We start from the raw sequence: 12,166 nt of genomic DNA, 5'->3' as shown, positions 1-12,166 counted from the left end.
CCATAAATTTCTATCTCATTGGATTTTTATATCATACTTGATTTATAAATGTGTTCCGACTATCGACTGTGTGTTTGACGGGGCTGGTTCTGCTTGTGCCTGGTGAAACACACTTCAATACCTCGACCAGTCATGTATTTATTAGGATTGCAGTTGATAAAGCTGCTTTTAAGTTTGATTGAGGAAAACTAGATGCTAAGTCTGGTCTCTTTGAATATTAAGTCAAGATTAACTTTCATTAATTTTAGTGTGTAGAGGCCAGGCTCATGTAAGACCGTTATCTTATCAGTATCATTAAAAGTGAGGAAACACAACTGAATGCAAATTATTTTAGCTAACATTTCTTTATTATTTTTATTTGGCATCTTACATGCCACCTGAATCCATGATGCTCCTGCTTATCTTCACCAAACACTTGCCTTGGAGTTAGACAGAAAAACCTCAAGGGAATATCAGGTACTTCGTAATTCTGTTAGAAACTGGAACTACATTTATTTTCCTTCAATATTTTGAATAATGTCCATTCAGAAATATTTGCTAGTGAGTCATAAGGTGGTTCTTTTTGAATCCAGACTGGCAGGAACATTGAATACTTTCCATCAAGTATGCCGTCAATAAGATATTCTATTATCTTATTATAAATGTTTTTCCAAGACCTTAGAAGACATTTTAACAATGATTTGTTTGATTACAGTAAAGTATTTCGTCTTTGAACTAATCCTATCCATGACAAGGTGGGGTTGAGCAGGGTAGTTTTAATATTAGAAGAAATGATCACAGATGAAAGAGACGTAGATTAAATACATGTTTCCAATTGTTTTATCTTTTCATTTTGAAGAATGCGGTCTTGTGTCTACTGTGTAAAAATACAAATCTTACTTTCTTTTCTGCATAAACAACCGACTCTCTGGAAAGGCGAAGCCCAAGTGTTTATTTACTACAATTTTCATATGTGAAACACAGATGAGTGAACATGTTACATTTGATTTTTTACAGCATGATGAATCTCTCTAGTAAGCGCTCATGATACCGATGGTGCCCAAACCTCTCTAAGACACTGTGATACAGCACATCCCCCCTACATGCTCACTTTACATTTACATTCAGTTAAACTCAAGCTTAATAGGTTTCTGTGTTTTGAATACATGTATTAAGTACACATTTTAACTGGCACGAGACGAAAAATATGCTCAACTTCTTACACATCAATGAAATCAAAAGATTTAAAGAAATAAACACGGTGAACCACTTGTGCAGTAAACCTATTCATCTGTTAGTCAGCAAACTGTCGATCATCAAACCCTTTCATTCTCTTATGTCCAAAATTGTACATCACATGTATCCATGTATGTTAATCATCATTAAGATGTGGTCATTAAGATAAAAAGACATTGAGATGAAGTCAGAAATAGCGAAATATAGTTGCTGCTTCAGATGAAGTTCATTCTTTTCTAAAGTGTCAAGTACAACAAGGTGAACATCAAAATATACTTTCATGTGTTGTGTTTTTATAAACATACATAATCATCTACATTTATTAAATGTGATTTGTTTACAATTCCTAGTAACAAATTGATCACGACGAGTGCAAGTACGAGTGTTAATTCTTAATTTCCAGTATGGAGGGGTTGTGGTCCAGGATGGCAAGAATGATTTTGTCCATGTACTGTTTTAACCGAAGGTTGATCTCTTCTTGATCCTTCACAGCATCCACCAGCTGAGAGAGACAGACACAGGATTTATTTGAACAATGTCAACTGGGCAAGGAATAAGGATGATCACTACATTGTGTAAGTTACAGATCCCTAACACAGGGGTAGGAAACCTGGTCCAGAAAGAGCCGCAGTGGGTGCAGGTTTTTGTTCCAACCGATCAAGCATGTACAGTTTAACCAATGAGGTTTCAGCTGAACAAGCAACACCAGACTGACAATCAACTGATTACACTCCTAAGACACCTGATTGGATAAAATGTGTCCTCTTGAATGGTTGGAACGAAAACCTGCACCCACTGCGGCTCTTTCTGGACCAGGTTCCCTACCCCTGCAACAGATCCCAGTCTTGACAGAACAGAAAACATTAATGTTCTCTTGCTCACCTCAAATCTCCCCCAAGTATTGATCTCATCTTTGTATGTCAGTTAAATGTTATTATTTGTGGTAAATTCATTTTTTAGGTGTAAGAAACAATCGGGCGCACAAATAGTGGTTAGCATCACTGCCTTAAGATGGTTGAGGGTTTGCTTCCAGTTAGAGGAATCTAGTGTAATTTCTTAGTTACGTTTCTATGCTTGTGTGGGTTTATTTTAGGTGCTCCAGTTTCCTCCCACAGGCCAATAACATAGAGAGCTTTATGGTTTACTCCAAGTTGCCCTGAGCAGCTAGGAAAGACTTCTAAGTGGAAGATAATGAAAAGCATCAATACCTACATTTCAATTTGCAATGAAACTAATTTCACATTCATGAGTGAAGATAAGGGTCAAACAAAGATTAATTATGTAAGGAAATTAAACATTTAGTTGAGTTAGACCTCAGTCAATTCATTGATGTCTTCATTCCTGGACTCAAATTTATTATGAATTTCATATTTAGAATTAAACACAAATGGTCTCAGGGGTAGACGAACCAGAAACATACAGATTATTAAAAAAAAACAACCCGTTTAGCGGAGTACATTTTCATAATTCTCCAAAATCATTAAGTAAATATTTAGCCCTTGACATAAACTGTAACACAATAAATTACATCACGCGGTAATTAAAGGGTGAATCATATTCGTTTGAAACCATTCTCACGTTGTTGTTTGTACAATTTAGCAAACACAATATTTTACACATGATGACGGATGGACGTGGATTGTACCTCGTCTCTGGAGGCGTTGTCGATTTCAGCAGCCAGGCACTGGGCCTTGCTCTGGCAGGCGAACAAGTTCTTGGCCTCGTATAAACTCAGCGTGAGAATCTGAGCGTTCAAGTCATCGTTCTGATCTCGCAGCTTAAAGTTCTCCTGCAGACACAGTCTCAGAGTCAATTATTAATGAATGAGATATCATTTCAGTTCTTAGATGAAGAAAATATGAATGAAAGAAAATCCGAATTACACCCCTTAAAATGCCATCATTTAGCATTTAACGTCATTCCCACTATCTAAAAAACACCTTTAAATTCATGTTTTCCTTGAAAACAATGTAAAAATAATTCAGAAAATACATTATGGAGAAAGATTCAAATGTTTTAATATCATTACGAAGTGATTACTTTACAGAACCTGTTTGAGTCTCTTGACTTCATTCTCCATCTCAAAGGTCTTTGCGTTGTACTCTGCCAGCCCCTTGGACGATCCTGGATTCTCCATCTCCATCTTGAAGATCTGCAGGTAGTCGACTTCTCTGCGGAGGTCGTCTATCAGCTGGTAGAGGTGGAGAAATCAGTGCCGGTCAACCCGACAAAGTGTCAAGCTCACCTCCTGCATGGACTCTTTCTCCTTCTGGAATTCATGCCTGTTGTGCCACAGCTTATCCATGATCTTTCTGTACAGATCCATCTCGTCCTTCAGTCTCAAACTTGTGTCTTCCAGCTTGTCCGTCATCCTTTGCTTCTCCTAAAAAGAAAGGTTTGACTTCTCCGCCTTAAATTCATCATTAGAAGGCAACGACATATGTACCTGATCCAGCTTCTCCGTCTGCGACTTCAGTCTGCACACGTTGATCTTCATTTCTACGTTCTCATCCTCCAACATTTGCATTCTGGTAACAAACATGCAGTTTATTGTAGCACCACGCACAGATATTTAATAAAAACTTGCGTATATATACAGACCTGTTACAAAACAGGTCCATCTCTGAATTCCTGTCTCTCTCGATCTTGGTGTAAACCTCCCTGTGTCTCTTGGTCTCGTCCACTAGACACTGATCCGCCCTCATCTCTGCATCTTTCACCTGCTCCTCTAGTTCATTCACCCTAGAAAGACACACAGCAGAGCCATCATGCAAGATGATCTACTTACACGTTCTCATGAAGATCCTCATTTTGGAAAGTAAAGAAAAATCCATTAATCATGAAATAACGTCCGAAGTTTGGGAACATCTTTCAATTGTGGTTGAATCTTGATTGTATAAGATTTTTTTATGGCAGTGTTTCTGCAATGATTAGTCTTTAAAGAATACAACTATAAAACTGATCATATAGAAAGGGTTCAGACAGCTGTTTATAATTGTATTATTACTCATTTAAGTCTTAACTTTTTTCTTCTTTTTTTACATAAGAATAATCAACATTTCTGGATCTATGGGTTTAGTTGTATCAACATGTTCATTTTAATATTTGTTTTAGGGATTATGTTGAAAGAAATATATGATTTATATAAAAAAAACAATTTATTTTTTGACCCCCCCAGATTCTTGGGAAATTGAATTGACCATCTATGATCTTGAACTTTTTGGGGGGCTGAAACCTAAGACAGCCATGTCAAGGCCATGTGTCCTTCTGTTTTCTTTAACTGACTGAGGTTAAATAATTTCATTTAAAATGTAAAAATGTACAAGTGATAACATTGAAAGGTAGATTAATTTAACTTGGACATGGAGTTTACTACCTGTGGACCAAGTGTGTGTTTTCCTGCTTGAGCTTTAACTTCAGGTCACCGTTGGCCAGACTCTCACTCTCCAGCTCTGTCACCTTCTTCTCCAGATAACTGACCTAATGGACGTAAAATGTGTGAAATTCAGGAGAAACATGAGTCATTAAAAAGAAGGTTAGAGCAGTCTTGTTTACTTCATCAATGGTTTTGCAACTCTTGTGTGACTATTAGGCAAAAAGGAAAACATTGCTATTGATGTGTGCTTATTATCAAGAAAACCATGAACAATGTCTCAAAATTAAATTAGAAAACAATTTGATTAAAGAGCTGTTTCTTCATATATGTGTAAAGACAAATGTACCTTTAGTTGTACCAGGCAACAATTGGAGAAAAAATGATGATCTAATAATCTTTCACACGACTGATCATATAACTTAAGGCTTTGTATATGGATGCAAAATACATTCTTATTAATAATTCAAACTTAAAGGGTGTGTTTTTACCTTCTCTGTGATGTCCAGATCACAGGAGTCAATACTGTCAATGAAAAGATCCTCAGTGCTGCTGCCCTGGCTGGATCCAAACACACTGTGGTTGGCCTGGAACAATTGACTGCAGTGAGGCAATAAAAAAAAGTGAGTACACGTTTTCTTTTAATGGGTAAGGTAAGGTAGAGGTCGGGTGTCTCACCGTCCAAAGGCAGTACTTGAAATCTTTTTGTTAGGGCTGAAAAACAAACATGATTCATAATTAAAAAGCTAAACAAATGGGCTTTGTTTTTTTCCAATATTTAATTAACCTGCTTTTTTCAGTCATGGTGTTGCTATGCTATTGGTGTTATAAAGAAAAAACAAAGTGCATCTGGTTCATGAGAATAATACATTCATGATGATTTACATCTGCAGTAGTAGTTTATTAGGAGAGAGAGTTTTACCTATTGGCTTTAAGGTTTCTCAGACGAGCTTCTAGATCGTTGAGCAGGTTGACCTTCTTGCAGCACTGAGAGCAGTAGATGTCCAGTAACTCACTGTTACACAGCTGTCCCATCTTCTGAGGGGTCTGGCCACCACTACAGGAGCAGAAGGACGATGAACACTCATTCACATCTGATTTATCAACACTTGACATCAAAAGTTTACTGCTCTGTCCAAAGCGGAAGAAAACGAGTAGATGAAACCTTGACAGAAATCCAAGATTTACGGTCAAATTATAATTATTACGTACAATATATTATATAAAGCTCTTCTGCCTAGTGGGTGAGACAGAGGCCAGATATTTACAACCAAACAGATTTCAGGTGAATCCTCTAGTATCTACTGTATAAACATGAACTAAAACTCAACTTCCCAACTTTCAATTTTTCTATTGGGTTACTCAAATTCAAGAAATCTGACATCTTATTCATGCTATAAATTGACCTTGGAGCGATTGGAATGGTTCTTAATGTCTATCTTTTTCCTCCATTAATGCTGCTGACAAACGGATGTAAAGAATATAAAAGTACAGTAGGTAACACTGTTAAAATTTGGTATACATTTTGGAAGAACTTTAGATACAATACAGTCCAATGCAAAATAATCATTTGTTTACCCAATCTTATGAGGACAAAGCCTTCTCCCATTGGTATGTAAGAGCGTAAACAACTTTCAAGACCTATACTTTGATATGATTTTTAATAGTCACAATAACGTTCAGCTCCTTTTAGAAAATATTTTAAGATATTCTCAGAGATGTGAAACCATCAGTTTCCACTTTTTTTTAAAAGATGTAATGTATTTCCTTAAAGAGGAAACGGTATACAATTATACAATGTGAGGGATCACCTGTTGGTTTTCCAGGGAACATATTTTTTTATTTACTTTCAAGCTCTACGTTGCCAGATTTAAATTAGAGTTAGTTGATCAACACTAAATAAATAGATCTTACCTCGAGGGAAGAGACGATCCCATGTCTGAGAAGCTATTAGTTCTGTTCTCATCTACGTCCTCCCCTTCACCATAGTCCTCAAACTGCTCCTCACCAGAGGCTGTTGATGCTGCTGCTGTGCTCAGGAGGTGACTGTGATACACAAGGACGAATGTTGGTTCAGTCAAGTCTATAAAGGGCTTATGGCGATTGATTAAATTGATATTCAGGAAAGTATATCAACAGTCCCGGGCTGACACTGACCGGTTTTGCCTTGTTTTATGCATCGAGTTGTTGCAACTTTCAGCACTACTGTCCATCACATCTCCATCAGCACCAATCGAATCAGAGAATTCCCTTGAATGAGGATTTGAGCGTGTGCACATGATTCTAGGGGGGGCCAACTTTGCCTTGCCATCCTGAGGAAATGAGAATCTCTTTAGTAAAATGGACTTCAAAAACACAGCAACAACTTCATGGTATTTAATTGCAGCAAGAAATTTGACCAGCTCTAGTAGAAGAACTCACATTTCCCCTATTCTTAAAACTCTGCACTGGCTGCCGGTTTCTTTCAGGATCCATTTTAAATTTCTGGTTCTTACTTTCAGATCTATTCATGGTCAGACTCCTCCTTACATCAGTGATCTGATCCAGCCTTATACCCCAGCTCTGGGTCTGAGGTCTGTGGATCAGAATCTACTCATCATTCCTGAACATGCTTCAGGATCAGAGGAGAGAATTATTCCAGTCTAGTGTAGTTAAAAATCTCTTTAATGGCCTGATTGAATACAAGATCCTTCTAGAGTACCGTAAGGCTCTGGAGTACAACAAACATCATAACTATCTGTTGCTCACTGCCAGGGCCTGGTTAGACCATTTCAGGATCTCATCACTGCTATGCTGCAGATAAGTAGGTGTCGTTGGCTCCATCAGAACAAGGCGCTATGTGTGGGATGATCCACAGCCAAATACATGGCTTTTGGAGTAAAGATCCTAAGTTAGAAAATGTTGAAAATGGTGTATTATGGTTATGTATATGCAAGATTAGTATTAAGAAAAATAACATAGATGCTTTTAAGCTACTTCAATCGTGAATACATTCAATAGTAATAAACCAAATCCCAAATTATCTTTGCTCAACTGGGCATATTGTTATTAGGAATCACCCAAAAACGGTTCTGCACTTTACAGTAATGAAGATCATGGTCTTCCCAAGCTTGAGCTCCATCTTTTGCGTTGCAACACACTGAAGCTCGGACAAAGCCACACATCCACACATCCACACTCTGCCCCCTCCTTTTTTTCCCCCTCTCTTGTTGCTAGGTTACAGTACGGAGGATAATCCAAAATGCTGTCATAAGTATCCAAGTATGCAGCATGAGAATTGTATGCTTAATATTTAATGATAATCTTGCCTCTGTGGTGGATTAAACCCGGCACTTAAGAATGTTTTCGCAAACGGCTCGTCTCAGATGAAAATATATTTTTTAAATGTACTGTTGTGCTAGAAGAATTATTTACCCCCCACCCAAGCTCTGGACAGAAGATGTGGTTTTATAAATGGTTTGTATACGAGACATGATGCCAGTTATGTAGTAAAAATATGTACCAATTAAGCAATAAAATGTACTTTGACCTACATAATCTTCAAGTAAAGATGCTTCTTATTGGCCTCACAAAATATGGAATTACAATGCAATAGGCAAGGAGAGCGTAAAATCTAAAATCGTAATTTACAATTTAGAATCCCCATCATCCAGCATGTGTACCTACAATGTGGGTACAATGGGCAGAGCATTTGGGTTTCAAGATGGGCAACTTGGAGTAAGTGTTTATGTAATAATGAATGTAAGAATAGGTGCGTATAGAAGAAATGCAGTTGGACTAAGATAGATTTAAAGTGAGGAAAGCAAGGGATGGATGAACTTAAAAAAAAACAAAGAACATGAAATGTACTTTCCCTTCTTGTTTATGAAAAGCATTTGAATTCAAGAAAAAAATAATGTTTGTCCAAAATAAAGAAGAAAAAAAATGCATTCTTTGAAGTCACAATGTTAAGATTGTCCACAGTCTTCCTAAGTATCTATAATTGAAGTATCTTATCCCAGAGAATCATACACAACAATACATTTAAACGGACATTGATAGAATTGGAGCAGAACGTTTAAAAGGAATTGGTGAGATCAATACATTGAAGACATGAAATACAAGTCCAAGAGTTTACATCCAAACAACAAGTTCCACAATACCTCATCACCATTGACTCCTTTTGAGTTGTGCCAGAAAGCCGCCCCCAATTCAGTACCAGGGCAAGACTCCAGATGACAATAAAGGTATGTCGAGTCATGTGTAGCATCACAATTATGTTGCCCCAATATTTGTTCTCAAACACAGGCACACCATCACAACCAAACATGAACAAAATACCAAATCTAAGAGAAATAAAACATTAAATGCATTTTCAAAACATCTAGATAAGTAATCCCATTTTGCCGAGCTCAGTACTTAAAGGTCTTGCCACGACTACTACGAAATGTTCACTCCTTACCTTCAGCTGAATTTAACCCCAAAGAAGGGTCAACAAAAAAAAACAACCACCTTCCTCAGACCTAGTATGGAAGTTTTGTGTCCTGCAGTGAGGAACGTTGTTCAGCGAAACCAAACTTGAATACAAAGTAAAAACAATGTTGAGCTAATTGTTAAAAGTTAATGTTAAATGATAATGAAAGTGTCACAGAAATCTGACAGTGTTTGTTTTGAATGACCTGGTAAATGTAGCCGTTGTCGGTCACAGCTGGCTGGCCGGAAGACGGAGTACGAGGACCAACGGCTAGCTTCAGTATCTCCTCACAACCTGTAAAAAAACATTTTAATTTAAGTCAAATCGAGTGAGCCTTATTGTTATTTTTTATTTTAAAAAGATAAAATTAACTAATAGTTTGTTTACTATAAACATTATTTAATAATAAAAATTATAGCTTTATAGTTTGTAAAATATCAAAGAAAACATTTATAATACTATTTCTAAATTCACATCTTATGCATGATAAAACTAAATAAAAACAGCCAATACCAGAGGGAAAATGTAAATGAGTGTTCAATACATTACCTTTAATGGCAAATACTCCATGGCAGAAGTCTTTAAAGTTGATTTTCCCATGGGCGTTTGGATCCAGATACCCAGTCAATTTTTTCACCTAGAAGACACAAATGGTAAATTGGACTACATTGCATTTGTCTTGGGAGGTCAGAAAGGGAAAAAAAAACGACCATCTATTCCATCAATTCATCATTAGGCTCTTTACATTTATATTTCTGAAATTCACACCCTCAAAACTTGGTGAATAATCACATGGATTATATCACACCCAACTCTTAATGGTTTTGATAATAAATCAAAATGGAAGGACAAAAATAAACGGGCTGTCTCCCTTTGGGTCAAGTTTCACTATAGGGCTGCTTTAACATTGACCCACAATTGTTCTTGTTAACAATACAAGGACAAAAGTTAGCCACGACAAAGCCTTCTCCTCATTTGATGCGGGTCGGACATCCCCCCAATGTGGACTAGACGCTGACTAAGATCACACATTTTAACACACTAGGTCCAAAGTTCTCTAAAAGATACCTGTGGACTTGAAAATCTCATGAAAAAAAAAAAAAGAATGTTAAGCTATTATTGCTATTCCATAACATGGAGGGAAATTTATGAACTATTAAAGATTATTGATAATGTTATTCTGATAGTAATGCACGGATAATGTTGCTCTTCGTAAATCTGTTTCTCACCATAGGCTGTCCGAGAAATATCACACATCATATCATTATTTTATATGCAACCAATCAGTGTTTTCCCTCATCGTCATGGATACAAAGAACTCGTAAGCGGGGAGGAGGAAGACGTAGCACTGCTGTTATTTTTAGTGTTTAGAGTGCTGGGCTGCCATGACAACTTATGAGGGATGCATCCAGGTGTAGACCTTTTTCTATCTCTGACAAAATAGTTTGGTCTTCTTTAAAATTAAAATAAAAAGATAAAAGCAAATATAATCATTCTAGGATCAGACATTTTTCATTACCAAAAATCACAGGTGGTCTCGTAGTGACCTGATCAGTCTCTGTGAGCACCACGGGACACCGTGGAGCTTTACAAGGACGGCATGCAGCTATACATCATGTTCTCCATCCACACTGACTCCTCTAATGATTCCAACAAACACAAGTGGCATTGACTTATTACTCCGCCTTATATCCTCAAATACTCCTAACAACTACAACACTGTGCAGCCATTGAATCATCCATGTTATTGGCTGTAACAGGAGATGTGACTCTTACGAGTCGACGTTAAATAAACAAGACACTGAAAGAAGTTTTGGACTTCTTTTTTCTGCAACTCAGATGCTTAGTGACTCAGCTTTCTTTTTAAAAAAGACGCCGAATGTTAAATTAATCATAGAAATGTTCGTATTAGTAATTTGTAATATTGAAAAATCACAATAATTTAATAACCAAAAAACATCTACATTCAAGTAGTTCTTTAGGGTTTTTTAAATATTTAAAATAAATCCCATTTTCATTTTTTACTTTAAATGGTGGCACACTGAGGAGCATACTCAAAACGCACTGCAGAAAAGTGATGTATGCAACAAATGAATTATGGAATAAATGTATAAATAACTGTACACATTAGACCATTTAAAGGGTACATCCAGAAAATGAATTCTGTCACTTTCTGACAATCAACATACTTATTATTACACGAGTATAGTTTTTTGATAAAATCCTAAATAGTTAATACTATATTCTGCCGCAAAATGTGGTGCAAAACTTGTCACTCATTTTCAATTTCGCATCCATTTTACTGAAATCGCTGGTAACTCCCTTGTACGAGACATGATTCAGCTGTAATATCGGCTTATTGTTTTGGACAAATGAGACGATAGATCCGACCAAAAATAGTTAGTTTATCGAGGTATTTAACCACAACACTTTAAACCAGACGTGATCATTACGCAATCTTTGAATTAGCACGTTCACCTGGCGACAGGTATATTTCTAACGTGGTCCGGCGCGTCTGGTATTTATTGAGCTCAAACAATAGGTTTAAAAAACATGGACACACACTGTAGCCGTTGTTTTTTTTGTGTCTCGTTTCCAACGCCTCACCTCGTCTCCTTGACCGAACTGTGCGCCCAGATCCAGCAAGTGCTCCACCCGGATGAAGCCGTCAGCATCCTCGTCACACACGTCAAAAACCTCCTTCAGCCTTTTCAGAAACACCACCAGCTGCTCCTGGTCGGGAAATACGTGTCCTTCCATGATGATGAGTCGCTCCCGGATGTGTCATAGGAGTGTGCAGTGAACCCAAGCAGTCATCTTGAAAATCTCCAGATCCGAGCAGCTGCCGCTGCTGTTGTCGGCAGACACACGGGAGGCGAGATGGCGAACGGAAAAGAACGAAGACGCACGATTCCACACGAGGCGTTACGTCACACGCCAGCTGCTGTTGCAGGTGCGCTCACTTCCAAATATGTTTTTTTTTATTAATACATAAAGGTGTAAGCAGGACTTTATATTTATATTTAAGCCTGTAACTGTTCAGTACGCAGCGTTATGTTCTCTTTCTAACGATGTTGTTTTGAAGTTTTGTTCGTTTATATTATTTGTTAATGCCTGAGTGACAC

At 37.3% G+C, this 12,166-nt stretch overlaps 1 protein-coding gene across 1 annotated transcript; it reads right to left on the bottom strand.

Moving 5' to 3' along the window:
• Nucleotides 1–906: 906 nt before the first annotated feature.
• On the bottom strand, nt 907–11,910 carry rab11fip4a (RAB11 family interacting protein 4 (class II) a). The gene is made up of 15 exons (XM_087809984.1): nt 11,649–11,910; nt 9,591–9,678; nt 9,247–9,335; nt 6,746–6,900; nt 6,503–6,634; nt 5,511–5,645; nt 5,267–5,302; nt 5,080–5,188; nt 4,592–4,695; nt 3,817–3,957; nt 3,662–3,743; nt 3,461–3,598; nt 3,266–3,406; nt 2,861–3,004; nt 907–1,717 (listed from the first exon to the last, which is right to left on the bottom strand). The coding sequence occupies exons 1-15, from the start codon at nt 11,799–11,801 to the stop codon at nt 1,601–1,603; spliced, it is 1,764 nt and encodes a 587-aa protein (XP_087666110.1). The 5' UTR covers nt 11,802–11,910; the 3' UTR covers nt 907–1,600.
• Between the last annotated feature and the right edge of the window lie 256 nt (nt 11,911–12,166).

This window comes from Callionymus lyra, chromosome 15 (genome assembly GCF_982586985.1).
Source record: "Callionymus lyra chromosome 15, fCalLyr1.hap1.1, whole genome shotgun sequence".
Classification (NCBI taxonomy): Eukaryota; Metazoa; Chordata; class Actinopteri; order Syngnathiformes; family Callionymidae; genus Callionymus; species Callionymus lyra.
Note: the sequence above shows the minus strand (reverse complement) of the source record. Positions and strands in the feature narration are given on the sequence as shown.

Bases quoted from the DNA above. Each gene is read 5' to 3' on its own strand.
- rab11fip4a (XM_087809984.1), bottom strand. From the start codon at position 11,801: ATGGAAGGACACGTATTTCCCGACCAGGAGCAGCTGGTGGTGTTTCTG. The intron at 5,646-6,502 runs GTAAGATCTATT...CTGCTCCTGTAG, and splicing joins GGATCGTCTCTTCCCTCGAG to TGGTGGCCAGACCCCTCAGA. The intron at 5,189-5,266 runs GTGAGACACCCG...GCCTCACTGCAG, and splicing joins TCAAGTACTGCCTTTGGACG to TCAATTGTTCCAGGCCAACC.